At 39.5% G+C, this 24,063-nt stretch overlaps 1 protein-coding gene across 2 annotated transcripts in view; it reads left to right on the forward strand.

The window, feature by feature from the left end:
• LOC124146968 (glutamate receptor-like) overlaps positions 1–19,483 on the forward strand; it is a 62,493-nt gene extending 43,010 nt beyond the window's left edge. The window contains exons 7-17 of one of the 2 annotated variants that reach the window (XM_046517551.2): positions 2,486–2,674; positions 3,621–3,728; positions 4,354–4,467; positions 6,929–7,141; positions 8,457–8,803; positions 9,323–9,521; positions 13,930–14,177; positions 15,476–15,587; positions 16,206–16,343; positions 16,909–17,010; positions 18,728–19,483. In XM_046517551.2, coding sequence (XP_046373507.1) covers positions 2,486–2,674; positions 3,621–3,728; positions 4,354–4,467; positions 6,929–7,141; positions 8,457–8,803; positions 9,323–9,521; positions 13,930–14,177; positions 15,476–15,587; positions 16,206–16,343; positions 16,909–17,010; positions 18,728–18,802 — 1,845 coding nt within the window. In that variant the 3' untranslated portion in view covers positions 18,803–19,483. The remainder of the gene's footprint in view (positions 1–2,485; positions 2,675–3,620; positions 3,729–4,353; positions 4,468–6,928; positions 7,142–8,456; positions 8,804–9,322; positions 9,522–13,929; positions 14,178–15,475; positions 15,588–16,205; positions 16,344–16,908; positions 17,011–18,727) is intronic. The other variant, XM_046517553.2, reaches the window with a different exon arrangement.
• Positions 19,484–24,063: the final 4,580 nt, after the last annotated feature.

Here is a 24,063-nt window from a genome sequence, read left to right on the forward strand (position 1 = left end):
CATCTCTGGCTCATAATAAGATGGACCTCGATCTTTGCATTTCCATTCCTGACATTCTCATAATGTCACACACAACCAAATGTTTTCCCGTAGTCTTCTATAGTTATATTTTTTAAATTAACAAAATATTCCACAGCTATTTCCCGAACATGTGTGCACAGTCTGGCCTTAAAGCAGCAATAAAAACAAAATAATGAGCAGCTTAGCCAGCTCCTTTTCCGAGTACAGGAAGCTAAACACATCTCTAGTTCCGCACCAAATGACTCTTGCAAATAGCTGTGGTCACATTAAGCATAAGTCATCCGGTTAAAAAAGACAGCACTACATACAGAAAAACCATGGTCAGTTTTAATAACTTGATGGATGTACATTTAAAAAACATAAAAATCTTACACAAAATCATCAAATCACAGCTGCCAAGCTGATTCAGTCTGCACTGAAGGCTAAACGACTTATGCTGATTCGGTTTAGTAGCCCATGTGGGCTCCATCGTATCCCAATTGCGTGGATCGATGCTCATGATATCAATCACTGAATTGTCTGGTCAAGACTCGATTATTTACAGACCGCCGTCATATAGCTGGAATATTGCTGAGAGCCGCGTAAAACAACAAACAAACAAACAAACCATGTGGGCTTGGGCGGAGGTGCGTCTAGGGCGCCGAAATATTCGCCTTAGTCGTGTTGAACACATGTTCGTGGATTCGATCCCAGAATCGCCCTTATTACTTTTCTAGGTCAAAGATCTAAATCACTTTGTCATCAAACTGACGCGGTGTGATATGACTGAAATGCTGTCCAGACCATTGTTGAACCAAACTCACTCACTCACTCATTCATAAGGCCTTACCATTTCCCAAATGAGCATAATCCCGCATGGTAAGAACCATTCGTAAAGGACGCGCATGGACAAAAAGGAGGATATCCATGGTTTAACGCTACGCTAAAAAGACTTACTGTCACTAGTTCTGTTAATGTTCATGTATATCTCTGTCTTAACGTTGGCTATCTTTTGATCTCCTATTAACTGGTGTTAACAGCCACATTTTCACCCCCACTTCCATTCATATTTTATTCCATTCCTTTGGAAACAGTCTTTCATGAATATGACTCCACTCGTTTCGTTGCAGATCGTTATTCAAAATCTCAACACACTGACCCTCAAAGACGAAAATGACATTCCACCAACACATATAGATTTTCAGACTACAAAGGCATTAAAAACTTTAGAATAATACTACTAGCGGTGTGCAGACAGATGAATCGTTAACTCAAACCATGAGTGTTAACTTCACTTCCCAAGAGATATGCAAGAAGATAGAAAAATCCTTTTAATCAACTAAAATACACCCTTCAGAGTTCCAAGGCGGACACTAGTATGAAAATAACTAGCTTGGGAGACAACCACCTCTTCTGTTGGTACCATGATAGATATTCGCGGAATGAGGAAAGACAGTACCTTTCGTTGTGTCTGTTATGTAGGTCTTCTTGGAGCTCTTGTATTGAGTGTAGTTAAGATCGATGTAGACTCATCCAACTGTCCTCATTTCCCTTGGGAATGCCACATGTACGAAGAAACTTAATCAGATTCCTTTGAAATAATTGAAGAAAGTAAACTTGTGGCTTTGATGTTTTATTCGTGGACAGGACATTTGTTCGCTAGAATACCAGATGCATGTTTAACGCGTGGAAAGCAAAAAACACCTGCAAACTGCTTCCATTTTCGTGATTGTAGCTCTTGCTTATTTTCTTCAGACCAGTTACTCGCTTACACCTTCCGTTTACCTGTTTCGAGGAGAAAGGTAGAGGTGAATATATGCAGATTGTCTACCATCTGCGTCTATGTACATCACCATAGCAGCTCTATTTATGTACCACACGACACAATGAAGTCAAATTAAACTCGTACCAACTGATTGGCACATCAATATATGAAATTCAAGAGGAATAGTTACTATTAACTATGAAACTTTAACTAAATAAAAGACTATATGTAGATTGTCTACCATTAGCTACCATATACATCACCATAGCATCTCCGTGTCTGTACCACACGACACAATGAAGTCAAATAAGACTTGTACCAACTGATTGATATATTAATATATGAAGTTCAAGAGAAATAGTTGCTATTAACTATGAAACTTTAACTAAATACAATCGACAAAACCCTTTCCATAATCATAAGAATTTCCTGCCAAAACAAGTCGATTATAAGATTCCGACTATTTGTCTTTTTCTTAATAAAAAATATTTTGCTGTATTGACGAATTACATATGATCTTATGGTCACAATTTTAATATAAATAAAAATAAATCTCTATCGAATGGTTAAATATAGCATACGTGTAGGTACCATCACACAAGAACTTAATGTACAGATTATGTTCGTATTATTTATAATATGTAACATATAAATGATTATACTGAAAAATGCAGTATATATACATAATGTAATATTTGAATAATTGTGTTTCCCTTTCAGTATGAAGCAGCTCTAGCGGTAGACGCTGTGAATCTATTTATTCGTGCTATCGGGAAAATCCGTGGTACCGACCCTAACTTTTTACATAATAAGAGATACCAACATTCCAGCAACAAGGGCATAAAGTGCACAGATAATTCTGTCATCGACACAGATCATGGTTCAAGAGTCCTTCAGGAGCTCAAAAAGGTGTGTACATTTCCCACAATGTAAATAAGGGCCGGTATACATTATGTTTGAAGAAGGAGTGCATTCAAAACATATTCATATCACTTACGTTGGTATGTATATTATTAATAACACTCAATGTTTGGAAATACAGCGACAAATCATTTCCATATCCAAAAGAAATCTCTGCATAAAGCAGGGTCGATTGTACAATTCCGACTATATCATGGGCATGTGTTTATGAATCACTATCAAATGGTAATGATACAAGGTGTTCGCGAAAAGGTGAGCGTATCCTGCCCCACCGGTGGCACACGTCACAAACACATGCAAAGGCAAGTCAATTGTTCACCTGGAAAAAAACATGGGAACATTTGGTACAAGTCAAAAAAGGGAATTGCATCGAACATCATTTTTGTCACTGATGCGTTAAATTTGGAAAATGTCTGCCATAAAACCTTTTGAAAGCTTTACTGAGGCCTTGAATGTTGTAACCGTGATCAAGAACGTTCTGAGCAACAGTATGACGCTCTTTGAGAGCATGGTAGAAAGGGCATGCTCGATAGTATCTAAAAAGTTGCGAAATGTAAACACCAGTCTGGAGCAGTTGGAATATTGCTCGACATGAAGGGAAAGTTGACTATTGGAAAGTTGAAGTCATCCCTCTTGTCATACACTCTTGTTGAGAGACCTGATGCATTTACACATTAAACAACACACTTTTACCTATTTATTTCTACCAATTCAATTAGTAGAAGCCAAGGTTATGAATTTCTCACATACCTTCCTGATGCGATTTGCTCTACTTTGTCAAGAAAACAATAGTCTGAATAGTCTTGCATGCTTCAAAGGTACAGAACAATTACATTTAGAAACATTTCACTTACATAACTACATAATTGTGTATTATTTGCAGTTCATCAAAGTGTAGAAATATACCTCACTGATTGGTTTTCCTCTTTTCTAGACCCAGTTTAATGGTATAACTGGTAGGGTAGCTTTCGACGACCATGGCCACAGAAAAGACTTTTCCCTTGAAGTCTACGACGTGGCCATGAACCGTGGGGCAGCGAAGGTGAGATCGGAGGCGCGATGTCTGTTCCTCTGCTATTACTATAACTATCTAGCACGGAGGTCATGAAGACATATAGAAAATAAAATGTTTCTGACAAGGCCCATGTCTCATGCCCAATTCCCATTATTTCTACATATTTATAGTTATATATTTAGATAAGTCGTTATTTGATTTGTCTGCAAAATATTTATATAATATCAGTCACTTGCTAAAAGAGACGTATAATAGATTTTCTTTTGACAGTTATGGACGATGTGTACAATAGTCTGACAAGAAATGATCAATCAGTTGGTACTTATAAGAAGGGATTGTTTACTCAGCCAATATGGAATGATATGTACTGGTATAATGCTCCCTTAGATCGAGAAATCCGAGTGAAAACCTCCATGACCTCCCATGCTTTTCATACGAGACGATAATATGACTCGGATGATGATGCTCGATGGCTTGGTTGATTGTGTGTCATCGAACCCCGACGTTGTTCATAATACCAATCACTTGATTGTTTGGTCGGGTCTCGATTTGTTACAGGCTGCCGTCAAATAGCTAGGTAACGTTCGAGTTCAGCGTTTTACAACACACAAAGAAACTGTTCTGTCTTGATACCTTCATCTCAACATTTCAGGTCGGCCATTGGAATGAAAAGGATAGACTAGTTCTACAGCAAGCGCGACTCTGGCGAAATAGGAACCGGTCGTCACGTGACCAAAACAGAACGCAAATCGTCACAACAATCCAAGTATGTGTGTTGAAATCCCACATTTCAATGCAGTAACATCTTTTCAAATAATATCCATATTCTAAGCTGTTAATCATTCATCTTTGGTGAATAAAGGGAACATGTAATGTTACAATGTGATGTCGGTTTCCCACCAGCCAACACGCTTTGACAGCAAACAGTGTAAATACAATCATTATATCACTTTTCATTTCACTAGACTTAAAGGAGGACTTGGCTGGGACACATCTGTCAGCCTCCGGCTTGTGGTATAAAACCTAACGCGGCACTCTTAAACCCCATGTACCATTCGTCATCCTGCTACAACTCATAATGTTGCTGGAAACACCATGTCCAGAAACATTTTCCTAATTACTTAAGGATATATAGTCCATATGTGACCTTGTCCTTCTATGCTGTGTGTCAATCAAATGACGTATATTCAATGCCCCAGTTTCATACAGTTTCATAATGTCATTAATTACAAGACCCGTGAAGATCCGGAGTAGAATAGCTCTTCAGCAACCCATGCTGGCCGTAAAAGGCGACTAACGGAATCGGGTGGTCAGGCTCGCTGACTTGGTTGATGCATGTCATCGTTCCCAATTGCGTGAATCGATGCTCGTGATGTCAATCTCTGGATTGTCTGGTCCAGACTCGATTATTTACAGACCGCGGTCATATAGCTGGAATATAGCTGAGAGCGGCGTTGAACAACAAACAAACAAACAAACACTAATTACAACATCATGACTTGGATTGGATGATGACAAGAAACAATGTCGAAAACGACATAGCTGATCCCGGATTAGAATTGATCCCAAGGAACCTAGACTGATCGTAAGAAGTGACTAAATGGATCGGGTGGTCAAGCCCGGTGACCAAAGCTTTTGCGAGTAACGCCGTAAACCTGTTTCGATTCCCAACGTGTAAAATCGTATTATGTACCAATACCCTACTCCCTTACTGTTCATGTACCGACTAGCTTACTCCCGTGTTGACTTAGGGTTAAAATTGGTCCCAAATCATGCTGATAGTAAGAGGTGACTAAATGGATCGGTCCCAACTCATGCTGATAGTAAGAGGTGACTAAATGGATCGGTCCCAACTCATGCTGATAGTAAGAGGTGACTAAATGGATCGGTCCCAACTCATGCTGATAGTAAGAGGTGACTAAATGGATCGGTTCCAACTCATGCTGATAGTAAGAGGTGACTAAATAGATCGGGTGGTCAGGCTCTGTGAATTGGCTGATAGCCTTTCATCGTACCCCAATGGCATTGACTCTTACTCATAATATCAATCAGCGTTAAACAACAAACATATAAATAACTATTTTACTTTAATGTTTAAATCAATAGATGCGTGCACAGTTACATTACTAAGTTGATAATATTGACTGCAACCATTTATAAGAATCTCGGAAACATGAAACGTTTAACCTAGACGTGGATATATTATGACTGTTCCTCAAAAACAGGCAACTTAAACAGACCTTCCTTCATGGGTTAAAATTGAAACTAAACCGCGGTTTCTTTGATCGTGATTACCTCCACGGATAAGCATTAATGGGAGGATTCTCTTACAGACAATTCATTAGAATTTTTATTTTTCACTTGCGTTCTGAACAGAAATTTTAATGACCAAATCTCCAGTTGCCATATAAATATTACAATCAAATATCCGGGGGAAGTCGTTCTTTATGAAACTTCAGGCAGCACGTTGAAAAAACATATCAGCGTTCTATGTTACATGCAGAAATAGATTATCCCAGCCTGAAATTCTACCAGTGTCGCATTTATTGTGTGAACGTGCCTGACGCAGTTCTTGCACAGACAATAGTGTGTGAGACACATGATCAGAAGTCCTCTGGAGGTCTTGAGATTATGATAAACATTTTCCATCGAACATCAGAAAGAAAGATATTAATAATAATAATTCTTTAAATTAAATTAATCGGCCTTGTATTATCACACTGTTTTATTATACTGTGAAACCCCGTTTATCTGGAAATCCAGCTTTCAACACACTTTTCCTAAATACGTGTATCAACATTTATCCACAGTGTTCATCCGGAAGTTCATTCATCCAGGCTGGTAAAACTTGGAACTGTTGAGGATTATCGGGGTTTGACTAACAAGCAGATATTTCTAATGGCTATGGACAAAGATTTGTCGGTTTTACTCTCACTCGTCTTATTTGTTTCTGGAGGCACGGTTGCCCCAATAATCCAAGCCAACGCAATTCGCCACAGAGTTTTGTCCCTTAGCTGTATCAGAAACCTATGGTCTTTGCTTCAATCCCAGATTTGCTATGATCATGATTATATTTGTCCGCATCATGCCGCACTCGTGGGTTATTTGAAAACGTCTTCACTTCAGGCTCACGTCCAAAAATTAAGCTGACACGCCGTGATTAATTGAAATGCTGCTCAAAGCGACGTTATACCAAACTCACTCACTCACCCTAATTCTTAACACAGGTGGACCCATATGTTAAATTCAAGACAATTCCAGTGAACGGTCTTCCTCTTGTTGCCAAAGAAAACCTGGAGGGATTCTGCATGGATTTAGCTCAAGCCGTGGCCGAGAATGTAGGCTTCGACTACGATGTACGCTTTGTAAAAGACAATTCGTATGGTGCCATCATGAAAAATGGTACCTGGAATGGCATGGTTGGAGAACTGAGTCGACACGTATGTATATATTGATTTTAGTATATCAAATAATTAAATAAACATGTTATAGTGGGTTTTTTCAATGTCATATTCCACCACGGTATTAAAGCATGCCAATGTATCCTGAATACATTCGAAAAATAGCAAGGGAAAATATTGCCTGCATGACTATATGTATGCTATACCTTTTTATTATTTTGTTATTCTATTACAGTATTAAAGCATCACACTGTATACATATTAATACATATGTTACATATTCTAGTATATGGTATAACAATTATACAGAGAAGACACGTCAGAAATACTGCAAAGGTACTCCTGTGTTGTGTCCTACAAGGACACAGTGAGATCTGATTATTGTCGAGGGACTAGAATTCAAGGAGAGACATAAATGTGTTGAGTGAGCTGTCTGTGTAATCCATGATGAAATTTAATTAAATGTTGTAAATAAATCGTTTCTTCTCAAAGGTTTAAATCCAATTGCCATTGTTTACCTCTGATGTTTGGCGCACGATAACTTTGTGACCTAGTAACTATTTCTCCTTGGGCTCATCGAACCAATTTCATGCGGTATTTTTCTTTCTGCGACAGCCATCAAATACAAAGGAAAGTTATGTAACCGCTAAGCAATTTCATTTCAAGTAATACCCTCCATCTTCGTCCCTACTCCGGGTAATAATGTGTCAATAAAGTTTTGTGGAAAAACTGGTTTGAAGTTTAATTTAAGGTTTCTTGCCACGTTATAATTCATCACAATGAACACGTCAAAGTGTTGGGCGAATTCATACCCTACGCGTCTCCAACTAAAAGAAACCGTCACAACTTAATGGAAGCGACAAATTCGTATATGTATATTAACAATGTGGGTTCTGTATATCACAAGTGTATGTTCAAGTTGGTGTAAGCGTCATGGGATTCCGTAGAGTTGATTGAACAGTTCTTTTTCAATCACTCGCTCAATCACTCATTCATTTATCCACTCACCCACCTCAATGTCGTCACACACTCACTCACTCACTCAATTCATTGACCTTCTCATCCATTCACTCACTTATTCACCTATTTAAATTCGTTCTCCACTCACTCGTCCTTTCACCCATCAACACCACCCACACACTACATGGACTTACTAAATTTCTAATTCACCCATTTAATCAACCGCTAACTTACTCACTCACTCACTCACTCACTCACTCACTCACTCACTCACCCATCAGCATACCCATTCATGGTTCGATTCCACACTATATGTTGAGCCCATTTATGGTGCCCGCCGCCATGATATTACTTGAATACTAGTAAAACTCATTCATTCATTCATTCATTTCAGGAAGCAGATCTTGCCATCGCCCCCCTAACCATCACAGCGGCTCGTGAGAGAATCATAGACTTCACAAAACCTTTCATGAGTCTTGGAATCAGCATTATGATCAAGAAGCCAGAGAACCAAAAAGCTCATGTATTTTCCTTCATGGATCCCCTGTCGTATGAGATCTGGATGTGTATAGTGTTTGCGTACATTGGTGTGAGTGTGGTGCTATTTTTGGTGAGCAGGTTTAGCCCTAACGAGTGGCACATGTGTGATGACTCCTCTATTACCAATGACTTCACCATCTCAAACAGTCTTTGGTTTTCTCTCGGAGCTTTTATGCAACAAGGATGTGATATATCGCCAAGGTAATGTATATAACATACATCATTTTGGAATTAATGACAAAATATTTTTTCTATAAAATCCATGTGTTTAATCGATGGAATGCCATTCCATTAGTGATCTGTTTTTTCGTGATTTTTTTTTTTAGATAAACCGTTAGTATCGGAGAAATAGTATGAGAACATACGTCTAAGAAAAACATTTAATGAAACGCGTAGACACCAAAATTTAACATTGCAGTTAGGATGGAATTTTAACTTTTAAATTTAACCTAGTTAATTGAAGCTTAAATTTATTCATATTTGTTTTGTTTTTCTTCATTCTTCGACAACATAAGGATTACAACATTCACAATTAAATTGATCTAAGACATATGGCATTGTTACAATTTTCACGAATATAGCAGTCCCGTCTTCTCAACTTCTGACAAACATGAATAGTATTCCCGCTGTTTCGAAATATGTTTTGTTTTAAATTCTTCAACTACACCACAATTTCAAATGTGGAAGGTTGTTCAACAAATTGTTTCTTTGTTTGGTAAGGTCGATGTCAGGGCGAATAGTGGGGAGTGTGTGGTGGTTCTTCACTCTGATTATAATCTCGTCCTACACCGCCAACCTGGCGGCCTTCCTCACCGTGGAGCGTATGTTGACACCAGTGGAATCGGCGGAGGACCTTGCTAAACAAACAGATATCCACTATGGCACCGTCAGTTCTGGAAGCACAAAGATGTTCTTTAAGGTAAAACTATTATGTCTAAATACATCTGTTTGGGATTCCGGGTAAGATTATGTCCCAGTAGTCGATACATGCTTGCGAGACAACTAAATGGATTGGGGGGTCGGGTTAGGCGTCTTGGTTGACATCATCGTACCTCGGCGGTGTTGGTGTGCTCATAATATCAACCAATGGTTGTCTGGTCCAGACGCGATGTATTTACAGACCGAGTATATTGGAATGTTGCTGCGCATGATCTTAAACAAAAAAATAACATGCATCTGTTTACACCGAGGACACTCGTTCAGTACCCGTAGGGTAAGAACCGTGAAGATTCCGGGGTAGAACAGGTCTTCAGCAACCCATGCTTGCCGTAAAAGGCGACAAACGGGATCGGGTGGTCAGGCTCGCTGACTTGGTTGATGCATGTCATCGATCCCAATTGCGTCAAATCCCAAATCGATGTTCATGATATTAATCACTGGATTGTCTGGTCCAGACTCGATTATTTACAGACCGCCGTTATATATGAGTGCGGCGTTAAACAACAAACAAACAAACCAACCAACCGTAGGGTAAATGTATTCGACGAGCCTTGTTTCGTCCACCAAATCGCTATAAGGATGAGTGGGTGAATGTTGTTTTACGCCACTATATTCCAAACATACCTTGGCGGCCTCAAGGAATCCTGTGTCAGGCAACGGTGGGGTAGCCTAATGGTTAAAGCGTTCGCTCGTCACGTCAGAGGCCCGGGTTCGATTTCCCAGGGTTCGGTTCGTAAAACCGTTATCATTTACTCACTCACAGTATGTGAATTCATAATTTATTCATTACGAACGCCCTTCTAACTTACCTTATTGCACAGGTGGAACAGCAGCCTAAAGCCAAATTTTCCTGCTCTGAGTTGCATATCTTTGAATATTTATACCCGAAAGACGTCAGTTCAATCCCAGTTTGAACCTGATCACTTTAGTTTGGTTTGCTTCTGTTCGTGATAAACGCCTCTGGCCTTGTCACGTTTTCACCCAACATGCAGCTGAGACGCCGTGAGGAAACTCAGATGATGTCAAAGAGGCTGCATAATTTTTGAAACAGTAACACAAAGTTGATGTACGTAATCATTCGACCCGTGAAGATCCGGGTTGGAATAGGTCTTCAGCAACCCATGCTTGCCGTAAGAGGCGACTAACGGGATCGGGTGGTCAGGCTTGGTTGATGATGCATGTCATCGTATCCCAACTGCGTGGATCGATGGTCATGACGTCAATCACTGGATTGTCTGGTCCAGACGCGATTATTTACAGACCGCCGTAATAAAGCTGGAATAATGCAGAGTGCGGCGTTAAACAACAAACAAATAAACAAACGTAATCATTCACACAAAAAGTCACAAACGCTAGGTCAGATAATTTTAGGAAGTTTATATATATATATATATATTTCATTACTAACAATCCGGTGTGACGTGTAACTGTAATTACTATATTGTTCAATGTATGGTTCCCGGGCCACTCTTGGTCGTACCGCTTTAATGATATTCTAAATATACAGATGGATAATTTTATCATTCAAGCGTCGAAAACCAATTTTGTAATTGTAAAGCAACTGATATTGGTGGGAGGGGGAGGGTGCTGGGACTCTGTCTGGAGATTAAATATTTTTTCAGTAACAGTTGCAAAAACCCGATTTAAAAAAAAATAAAACTATGACCTTAAATGTTTTGTTGAGAAAAACACCTCGTAACAATGTAATTTTTCTGTCAAGTTCTCCCCTCCCCCTCGAGTATCAATTATCAAATGGTCAGACACTAAACTCGTTCATCCGAACGTTGATATATATTGTACAGATAAAACAAATGTCGTTAATCCGAACCTGGCTGCCCTGGTATCGTCTCCTTTCGAACGATCTTTTCGGGACGTTTGTCTACACTACATCCCTACCCTACACCCAACGAAGTGTAATTCCTTCACAAATGATTACTGTTCTGACAATGATGACCCAAGCGATGGTAAAGGGCGAAGGTGTCCTGTCCGATCGGTAGCCCGTCATGTCTACACGCCACAGTCCTTATTCATATTCGTAAACTATGTCAGAGCCAACACGCAATCAGGTAATACCATTTCGAGTTATCTTGTTATTGATCGCGTCTGGATACAACAACACTGAAACATATTAGCTGTGCCTCGTGCGAGATTCACTAGATCTACAGAAGTGAATTATGCCGATACGACATCATGTTGGGAGAGTGTTATATTGTACGCATATTGCCCGTGAACTATGCAATAGGAGTTTGCTGAAATCTGATTGGTTGAAACACGTTGTTAAAATGGATTCGATGAGCGAAGATTTTGTGGACTTTTCACTGCATGTTAGTGCTTTTCTCAAGAAGAATCATGTCTCAATTTTGAAAAACGTAGCATCTGACATGGCGACATGGATATCGCATCCATTATATATATTGTCAATATTTATGAGTGTAGTACATTTAATGGATTTGTCTCTGCTTGTCAAGCGGGGTCATTTGTCATGTATGCAATTGATGTAATCCAGTGTATGATGACGTAGGATTTCATAATTACATCATGTCTGACGTCAAACACCTGGTGTCATCACTGATGTTCAGTGCTCCATTCATATGATTTGCAACATTTACGCGAAATGGAATTTGTTTCGTAAGTTATGCGGGACTACACCACACCACACCAAACCCACACCTCACCTCACCTCACCACACCACACCACACCACACCACACCACACCACACACAACACACCCACACCGCATCACACCACACCACACCACACCACACCACACCTCACCTCACCTCACCACACCACACCACACCATCACAAACACCACCACACCCACACCACACCACACCACACCACACCCAAACCTCACCACACCATACGACACAACTCCACACCCACACCTCACCACACCCACACCAACACACACACCACACACACACCACACCACACCACACCACACCACACCACACCCAAACCTCACCACACCATACGACACAACTCCACACCCACACCTCACCACACCCACACCACCACACACACCACACACACACCACACCATACGACACCACACCACAAACACACATCACCACACCATACGACACCACACCTCACCATACCAACACACACACCACACCCACACCACACCACACCATACGACACCACACCACACCCACACCACACCACACCACACCACACCACACCCACACCTCACCTCACCTCACCACACCACACCACACCACACCATCACACACAACACCACACCATACGACACCACACCACACCACATCACACCACACCACACCCACACCACCACACCCACACCACACCACACCCACACCTCACCACACCACACCATCACACACAACACACCCACACCACATCACACCACACCACACCACACCACATCCACACCTCACCTCACCACAACCACACCACACCACACCATACCTCACCTCACCACACCACACCACACCATCACACACAATACCACACCATACGACACCACACCACTACACCACACCACACCACACCACACCACACCACACCACACCACACCACACCACTACACCACACCACACCACACCACCACCCACACCATACCGCACCCACACACCCGAATATTAAGCGATCCGTCAATTAGTCGTAGTGTCATTACAATGGTATCAATATTCTTTTCAATGATGAGGACTTAACGACAATGGTGCACACAAACACGTACTTTATATATAGACTTAGACTTCTCCAAGTTCAATTGTGCTGTGTCCAGTGTCAGTGTAAGAAATTTGTCTCCCTGTGATGATGATAATAATTAAGTTCAAACTGCAAACTACCAAACAAACAAGTAAGTGTAAGTCAAATTGAGTTTAATGAATTCGCTGAAACTAACAATTTCCCCGAGCTTTTGTTCCTTGACTTGTTTTTTCCTTGTAATTATAAATCAGTAACTAAAGAAACATAACATGGACATCATGACACAATAGAAACGTCTATTTTCTCTGTTCTCCGTTCTCTGATGTCTTCTGTTCTCTTAGTTCTCAGTAGTTTCCTGAGCAAGCGCCTAGATGTTCAATCAGTTAATGAAGGTCCGTTGCGATACTCAACGAAACTCATTTCTTATTGGAGCTTAGGGGCCTCGTTGAAGCCCCATCAAGAACTAAAGATTCTTAATGAGGGTGGTAATATTTCATGTTCTACTTTGGGAAGTCAGGGTAATGGCTTAAAACACCACGGGGGCCCACTGACCCCCGTGGTACACTCTGAATATATCACCAGTGGGGGCTTGTGTTAATCTAAATGGACCCCTGCACCGAACGATAGAGATGGTGCACTGAACAAAACAGGCAATAGATGAACATCTACCGACCACTTGCCTAACTCCTGAAGTTTTCGTTTCGTTTCAGAATTCGAAAGTAGCAATATATCACAGAATGTGGTCCTACATGACCTCAGCGCAGCCAAGTGTGTTCGTCAACTCCATCAAAGATGGCATCGAAAAAGTTCGAAACGAAAAAGGAAAATACGCTTTCCTTATTGAATCCACCACCAACGATTTCTACAATCAGAGAAAACCATGTGACACGATGAAAGTTGGACAGAACCTCAATTCAAATGGTTTCGGAATAGCAACACCCGTTGGATCGGAACTCAAGTACTGTATCACATCTTGTTGATATATATTATTTTATTTTTTTATCAAATGCTTAATTACTTTCAACTTTACATCTTCAAAGAATACACAGAATGTACCATCATGTTCATGTAACGGAAGGGGGGCACGGGTGGCCCAGTCGTCTAAGGCGCCGCGATTCGCTGTGAAGAGTTGCGACCCTTTGGCACGCCAGAAACCTATGATTGTGGGTTCGAATCCCGGTTCACCCCGATTATGTTTCGATGTTTGTCAGCACCATACCCGTGCTCCTGGGTTTCACCGAAGTGGTAAACGTCTTAGACCTGCATCACTTCGAGCTTTCCTCCCACATTAAGCTGACACGCCGTGATATAACTGGAACACTGTTAAAAGCGGCGTTAAACCCAACTCACTCATGTAACGGAAGTAAAGTGTATTAACATAAGATTCTAAACATGATGCCAAATTGAATGATAAAGGCAGGCTATGTTCCAGGTTTTGTACCTATTTTGAGTATAGGGCCAGACTTTGCGATTTCCATTAACTATTATACCACTTTGAATCATACAAATTAAATTTAACACAGTAGTACTTAACAACATCATTCAAATAAGCTGGGACTGATAAAGTTCCCTTTAAGAATGATTTATCATTCTCATTCATTGGAGTGGTGAGGTGGCCTAGTGTTCAAAGCGTTCATTCGTCACACCGAAGACCTGGGTTCGATTCCCCACATGGTTACTATGTGTGAAGCCCATATATGGTATCCCCTGTCGTCATATTGCTGGAATATTGCTAAAGGTGGCGTAAAACCATATTCACTCAGTCTGATTCATAAGTTCGTAATTGTATGGCTCATGCGATTGAAGATGCAGTTTTGAAACAGTGGACATATGTACACTTTCTGAACATATGTACACTGGAAAAGATTTTTTGGAAATTTTGGTTGTAAGTAATACAACCTATAAATGATAATATAACCTCAAACAACCCAATACAGTCTAGTACAATCCAAAGCAGTTGAAAATATCATTTTTTTATTCATCCTTTATTTCATTATTATATCACTGTATGTATTTTCTTTTTTCTTCACCTATCGGCCACTCCACCGATAGTGACTCCGAATGAGTTTCTATTCCATGTTCTTTTATCCCCTTCCTTACTTGCTACTGGTGAAGATTGGTAATAGGGTTTTTTAGCCACAGGCTTTACAATCTTTACATCAAGACCATAATGAGTTTAATCAAAGTCTAATCTGAAATGACAGGCAAAGAAGTGGGAAAGTGGAGTTCAACACCTTCATGATGTTTGCTCCACAGGGACTACTTGAACTTTGCTGTGCTGGAGCTGCGAGAATCCGGCAAATTAGCACAGTGGCAGAAGCACTGGTGGTACGACCAAGGGGAGTGTGCCAGAGAGAGCACGTCTACGGTATTATTTTCCCTCGAAGTAGTCACGTCCTCTCGGCATATTTGGAGTAATTGTTCTTAATGCAAATGTCTGTGAACGCACCAAGAGGAACAAATTAGAATAATTTCCTGCTTACATATTGAGAGGGGTTGCGACTAACCCTTATTGTGTCAAGTTAAATAAAGTATTATTTGGTAAATGGTGAGCATGCATTTTGGGCATAAATGGTGAATAGAGGATTCGAAAAGTCACTGGTATCACTCAAATGAAGATGGTTACCCTTTATGCATTGTAAGTTGTTCATACATACCAATTTCGAAATATGTTTCATTACTTTGTATCATCACTATGTCATAGTTTCATTACCTGGTGTGATCAGTATGTGATAGTGATTCGTAAAAAAACATGCTTATGATATCATCTGAATCGTGCAACGGCCTCTGCTGTATGGACATGGTTTGGTCGCTTTTACGTTAGTGATTATGTTGTTACGTTTCGCTTTTAAATATGCTTCTCAAATTTGTACATTTTATGTAATATTAAGGGTTAAAGATATTCCTCCACCTTATTTTCTTATTTTCCAAACGTTAAAGCCAAATTAAGTACTCAAGAAGGGGAATAACTCTGATGTTGTTTCAGGACGGAACCCAGAGTGCCCTGACGTTGCAAAACGTGGCAGGTATTTTTTACATTCTTATTGGAGGACTAATTCTTGCTCTGGTCACAGCCGTGGTCGAGTTTTTCTACAAGTCTCGTGTCGACTCGAGAAAATACAAGGTACGGTAAAGATCTATTTCTACCCCTAAGTCTGTCCTAATGTATGTTCTCTCTGATGGACGTAATGAATGACGATGTTGTCAACATTAACGCTAATGTCACCATCACAATCACCGCAGCTTCATGTAATTTGATGTGGATATCATGCTTGTGACATCGCATTGAATATGTGACATCAACATGATATCACACAGTATCTTCCATGTGTGTATTAATGCATCTATCACATATTTTGTACCCTATTTGAAAACTAATAAGGTCTGTAGCCTAACATGTTATAGCATTATAACAAGCTTTCACGTTGTTTTCGTTTGTCCTTTCATTCTTTTATTCCTTTCTGACCCTTTTCATCATTATTCCATGTTGCCCTTTATGTCCCATCATAAACAACACGACGATACGACATATAGGTATAAGTCAAGGTGTAAAAAAAGTATTGGCGTAGCATTGTAATTCCAAACATATTTTACGTATCTGGACAATTTCTACGAACAAAGGACGTTTTATTTTCAAAAGTCAAAAAGAATATAAGGTAGAATCATGAGCGTTTTTCACCATCTTCCAGACAACGTTTGGCTCCACAGTAAGATCAAAAGCTCGGCTTTCGTTCCGTGGTCATTCAGACAGCGATGAGCCCACCTCTCCCCCTAGGAAGACATTGAATACTGTGAGTTGGCATCTTTCTCTGACAGTCTTCTCACACATCTTGGTTAGTCAAGATTCGATTCACGTGGCAATTATTCAAGCTCGGTGTTATTATCATAATTGCTTTGAAGGCACTCACAAAGAAAGATACTGTGTTCTTGTCAACGCAGACAAAGTAATATACTCTTTTCTGGTCATGACTAACAAAGAAAGATGCTGTTTTCCATCGTGGTAAACAAGGAAAGATACTGTTTTTCAGTCTTGACTAACAAAGATCAATACTGTTGCACGTTATTTCGCCCTCTAAATTAACTTATATTTGATACTCATCTTTTATCTTTTTAACTTGTCTTTAAATGTCATAATTTAAATCTATGTTTAATTTAATGACAATATTACCGTATTATACATCATATAGAAAGCGTTGTCTGTGTTCTTAATTGTTTTGATCAGTACACGTTTGTGAAAAGAATATGTAAAATAATTATAATTTATTGTAAACTTCCAAACGATGACCGCGCTGCCAACCTAAACATACTTAACCAATTAAATTAAAAAACACTTCAAAACGCCAACTGAATGGGCTTTTTATAATAATGTATTTACCTGAAAATTAAACTAATCAAATGTTCAGCCATGATGATGGCATCTCATCAAATCCTTTATCAGTTTGTATCAGGTATTGTATCACCTGGGTTTTTTTTTTACATTTTAGCACTATTTCCTTCTTTATGCACCTCACAACACACCTGTCTTAGTATCTTTGGAGTACTTCCATGGTTGCCTGTATCCTTTTCTCTCCTGCTTGAAGTTCTTTTTTGAGATGCAACTAATACCATTAAAAACGAATTATGAAGATTTATTTGTTTCAGGTCGATGTTGTTGTAGCTATTTGTTTCATATATTTGCACAGATAGTGCTATTACAACATTGTTTTGTGAATGCATATTAGAGCATGATTAACTGCAAATGAAAACAAAATTCTTCACATTTTTATCTTAAAGCTGTTTTACACACACGTCTTATTTACAATGTACATGCATAGATACCATGCTCACATTTCTGCAGCATGCGGTTGACAAGCACAGTATTGTTGCCATTCATTTTCATGAAATATTATTGAATTTATTACAAATATCAAATAAAGGGATGAATTGAAATTAGACACAACTTTTTGCCACAACATATTTGTAAATTATGTCATTCCTGTTACAATATCTCATTCCAAAATGCAACTCCTCAGGGAGTGGGAACGCAGTTTATTTTATGCATACCTATATTCGGGGTAAACAGATAAATCATGCTTTTGGCGTTTGAATTTGTGAGAGACATTGTATCTGGTGCAAGATTAGTGGTTGAAGAGTTAGTTGTCAAATTATACCATCTTCGAATTTATCATAGCGAATTATTAGCATTACATGAATGTAATACAATTTTCTTTGTCAGAAAAAAACAATAAGTTAAGTATCAAATTACCCGGATAAACATGGTTCGGCCTACACCTTTTAATGACTGATGGCTATGCATACAACAAATATAATTGCAGTGCATGCATAACAGTGCTATTTGAACCCTTCTTGATATGCAGATTGACTTGCCTAAGATGGCAATTCCTTGAACAATGCTTTGAATTGAACAGCTGTTACTTCCATCCCTTTGTTTCCATTAGTATTTTTCTAATTTCAACAGCCGTAGGCTAGGTCAGTAATGCATCTGATATTTTGTGTTAATTCTTCCAGTACACGTACACCGGCCCTACCCCCATCGTTGGAGTTGACACCTACCAAGACGGAAATACCCACACACAAGTATGACTGAGCCCGGATTATATCATTGTACAAACTGTGTACAATGATAACAACCAAAGACAAAATATATTACAATAAGAGAAACTTCGTTCAAACAAATGGTCATTGTCGAAGTCGCAAATGTTTACAGACCATTTGGGGAAACTGAATATGGCCTGGCATCCATAAGGAAAAGAAGACTATGTGGTTTTGGAGCTTGAAGTCCGAGGCCAGAATGAGCTGTCGGATTAGCCCGAATGTCCGCATACTCTGAAACTGGGTTATAAATTAAATTATATCACATAATGTGTATGAATACACCAACCAAAAGTGATCGACAATGAGAAACATTACCCAACTATGATGTGCAAAGAATCACAACAGACCAGACAAAAGTAGAAATTACTTTTTACTAAAGTCTTAAGCTCTCGGTTAGGACAGCAAGAATAAACACTTTTTGGTCAAAGACAGGAATATATAGCCCGATACATATGGAGTCAGCAGCTTCAGGAGATGGGTACAGAAGAAGGACGCGGTCCTCTAAAATAACCTCGTTCAACAACCAGCATGTGTTATCGAATTGAAAACTTGATATATACCGTATTCGACGTAATAAGCGCCCAGGGCGCTCTCAAAATTAGGAATAGGGGGCTCTTATTAGAATATTATTTTGGTGGAAAAAAACAGAGTTGAAAGATAAATTTCATGGTTTATGCTGACGGTCTGAACTGTTTATATACGACAGCTATATTTTTCCAGAATTTTATTGCCCATAATTAAGGGTGCATATAACACACGCGCGTGCGTATGATACACGAAAATATAAGTCTTGTGTACATTGATCAATCGGAAGGGGTGTTAATTGGGATTGTTCACTTATATATATTATAATATATATTATCAAATATCGCCGTGGGCGCTTATAAGAGCGGGGCGCTTATTACGTCGAATACGGTACGTTTTACTCACGCCATATGTCCACACCCTGAACGGCACGAACAATATAAATTTAATTAACCCAAAAAACAGCAGGCAATGTTGATGGAAAAGCCATATGGATATTATCTACCCGAGGCTGCCAATAGATATTTTGATAAGAATGATGTCTTACCCGAAGGTATTATCCATGAACAGTGTGGAATTTGTTTTCAGGCTTTCGTTGTTACCCACAAGAAACAGAATGCAAACAAAGAAACTCAAAATTGAGCTAGGCAAAGCGCTTATCTGCTAACGACAAGACCACGAATTTGAAACTAGAAGATTATTGTGCCATTATGAGTTCAGTGTGATATGTTCCAACAGCTTGTTTGTCATGTGCTCTATGTGCTGAATAATGTGTAGCCATTGATGCATTGTGATCAGTTTTGTTCAGCTACAGACACAAGGACCATGTGTCCATGATGTGTGTGAAATCAGAGGTATCATTGCTGCTTCTATATAGTGCAACCTTTCAGACCACGATCTGTGTATTTGGTTTCTACTCTGCACGTTCTACGTAATGGTGTACATACCTAGTACTACACAGTGTAACAGTGTAACAGTGTAACATAATGCACCCCAGTTCACACGAGAAGGCTGCATGCATTTCTCACAATGTATTTGCCTTCACATATTGGATGACATCAAAATCGTCGATCCTCAGACATGAGCGAATATTGCTCATTTCAGACTGACGCTCCTAATATATCAAGATTGTTCCAAATTCACGTTCTGTAAGTCTTATAAAACATCCTAGAACAATTTAGTTGTATGGCTAAACGAGTAATCATTTGTTCTTCGTTTTCTGTTTCAAGTTAATGATACAATATTACGTAGCCCCTTTCCTTATGTTCTCTGGGGGAAATAGCTTCAAAATAAACAGTTAACTTTCATCTAAAGTTCGACAAAAAGATTAAAAGCTAAACTGTTATCATATACTAGATGTAGGTCAGTAGTTGCAGCATTCACACGTCTCACCACCACCTGGGGTTCCATGACCAACAGATGTTAAGACCGTTTCCTCTGTGATAATTTTAAATTGCGGTGAAAGAGGCATCTCCGAAGAACAAATGATTAGATTGTTGAGACCTTGGGTTAAGTGTATTGTGTACGAGGACACTTCTCACAAGAATCCTGATTAACGCGTGCGTATTGATTGTCTTTCATGCAACACAGTCCCTCAAAACATCGTCTGAGTATTCGTTCGTAGCCTTATCAATATGAGACTGCGAAGGTAACATACGGGTTGCATATTTGCTAATTGTTCTTGGGTTGACTATTTTATCATGTCTGTCAACCTAGATATATATTACTAGATCCATTAGACATGGTTTCACCTGATTGCTCAATTGAACATAGACTGTCGTATAGGTGGACGTTATGTTCCGTTTTCGATCACTTTGGTTCAGTAGGATACAATGTATATTAATTATTGTGCGTCTTTAGTGTTTTTGGTAAGTTTGTACATTGTGTTTGTCAGTATGATGCTTAAGTGAATTGCAAAGCAGGTTGATTTTTTGTTATTTAAAACTATGTCCGTTATTTAAAGTCTATATATGTTATAAACTATACCCATTTGGTTCATTTCATGTTGGCTATAGGCTATTTTATATCTATATTGTTACATGACGTGAATTATATATTATGTTAGAGGTTGTAGATAATATCATAGTCCTGCCAATTTCACGCATGCAAGTTTGGCTTATGTATAAATAATACATATTAATATTGTCTTAGAAATAGTCAGAAACGTCATATGGAACTACAACACTGTCACAATGCAGTATCAAATACCTTGTATTTGTTTTTTTAGGTTTGCACCTCATTATCGTTCATACAATTAAATTGCAATAATAGTAGGAGAAAGTATTTCAAGACAGTCTTAATTAGTTTTATATTGTATTCAAACCACACGGTCGCTTCAGTGTTAATTACACTTTTGTAACATTGTCTATAATATTACCTTAAGACATGTTTGTTTGTTTCCAGTGGTACACTTTGAGAGTAAAGGAACCCGATCACGATCTTCCACGTGTATCAATAAAGAACAGTTTCATCTATCTTCTAGGCCCATTGGCCAATACCGTTTTATGTGTTTTCATGTTATCTCTCTATTGCCTATACACATGGATGAAATTGATTTCAAATATATGTTCCTCCACATTTCTCCCAGCTTCACTAATGCAAATTGCACATTGGTAGGATTTTGTAGAATGCATTGTGTATGAGCCAATTTTAATCATTTGTTTTAAGGAGACTACATTTCACGTATGACTTATGCTTTCAGATTTGCTTAGTGTGTCCTGGCATCCAGTGTGTATATATATTCATATGCCACATTCAGCTGTTCATGCCGTTTAGCATTCCATCTAGTACATGTGTTGAGGGGGAGTGATCGTCACAAATTGTGAATAATTTTGTCAGTCTTTTGAAAGTCATCCTGTAAAATTTGTAATAAAATTCGTGAGAACCAGTGTCGATTTGATTTGTGTTTTCATTGATTTAAATCATTTAGTAAAAAAATGAAATCCATTTTATAGCATGCGATTAAACTTTTATTATTGAGTTATCATGGGTAACAGCCGCATTTGGATATTGTGCCAAGCTGTGTCTTCGATCGGAAATATATTTGTACATTTGGTGGTCCTGAGTGCTTGTAATAGAGAAATGTAGCCGAAGGACATCCTGTCATAAACACAGGACATTCACTAGTCATAAAAGTCATGAAAGCTACGGAACACTAGAAAACACAGGCATTGGGACACAGCCACAAACACAGGACACAGTCATAGACACAGGGTCTCAGTTATAGACACTGGACACTTAGTCATAGACACTGGACTCTTAGTCATAGACACTGTACGCTTAGTCATTGACACAAGACACTTAGTCATTGACACAAGACACTTAGTCATAGACACAGGACATCCACTAATCATACAACATTCAGTCAAAGCTACGGAACACTAGAAAACACAGGCATTGGAACACTCAGCCACAAACACAGGACACAGTCATAGACACAGGTTCTTAGTCATAGACACTGGACACTTAGTCACAAACACTGGACACTTAGTCACAGACACTGGACACTTAGTCACAGACACTGGACGCTTAGTCATAGACACTTGACGCATAGTCATTGACACAAGACACTCAGTCATAGACACAAGACACTCATATAGAAACAGGACACTTAGCCATAGACACAGGACATCCACTAATCATACAACATTCAGTGAAAGCTACGGAACACTAGAAAACACAGGCATTGGGACACACAGCCACAAACACAGGACACAGTCATAGACACAGGGTCTCAGTTATAGGCACTGGACACTTAGTCATGAACACAAGACGCTCAGATATAGACACAGGACACTCAGATGTAGACACAGGACACACAGCCATAGACTCAGGACACACATCCACAAACACAGGACACAGTCATAGACACAGGGTCTCAGTTATAGACACTGGACACTTAGTCATAGACACTGGACGCTTAGTCATAGACACTTGACGCTTAGTCATTGACACAAGACACTCAGTCATAGACACTGGACACTCAGTAATAGACACAAGACACTCATATAGAAACAGGACACTTAGTCATAGACACAGGACACTCAGTCATAGACACTTGGCACTCAGTCACAGACACTGGACGCTCAGTCATGAACACAAGACACTCAGATATAGACACAGGACACTCAGATGTAGACACAGGACACACAGCCATAGACTCAGGACACACAGCCACAAACACAGGACACAGTCATAGACACAGGGTCTCAGTTATAGACACAAGACACTCGGTCATAGACACAATAGACTCAGTCAAAGACACTGGACACTTAGTCATAGACACAGGACACTCAGTCATAGACACAGGACACTCATATATAGACACAGGACACACAGCCATAGACACAGGACACTTAGTCATAGTCACAGGTTACTCAGTCATAGACACAGGACACTCAGATATAGACACAGGAGACTCAGATATAGACACAGGACACTTAGTCATAGACACAGGACACTCAGATATAGACACAGGAGACTCAGATATAGACACAGGACACACAGCCATAGACACAGGACACTTAGTCATAGACACAGGACACTCAGTCATAGACACAGGACACTCAGTCATAGACACAGGACACTCAGATATAGACACAGGACACACAGCCATGAACACAGGACACTTAGTCATAGACACAGGACACTTAGTCATAGACACAGGACACTCAGATATAGACACAGGAGACTCAGATATAGCACAGGACACACAGCCATAAACA

This window comes from Haliotis rufescens, unplaced genomic scaffold (genome assembly GCF_023055435.1).
Source record: "Haliotis rufescens isolate VD_foot unplaced genomic scaffold, xgHalRufe1.0.p SCAF_7, whole genome shotgun sequence".
In the NCBI taxonomy this organism is placed as follows: Eukaryota; Metazoa; Mollusca; class Gastropoda; order Lepetellida; family Haliotidae; genus Haliotis; species Haliotis rufescens.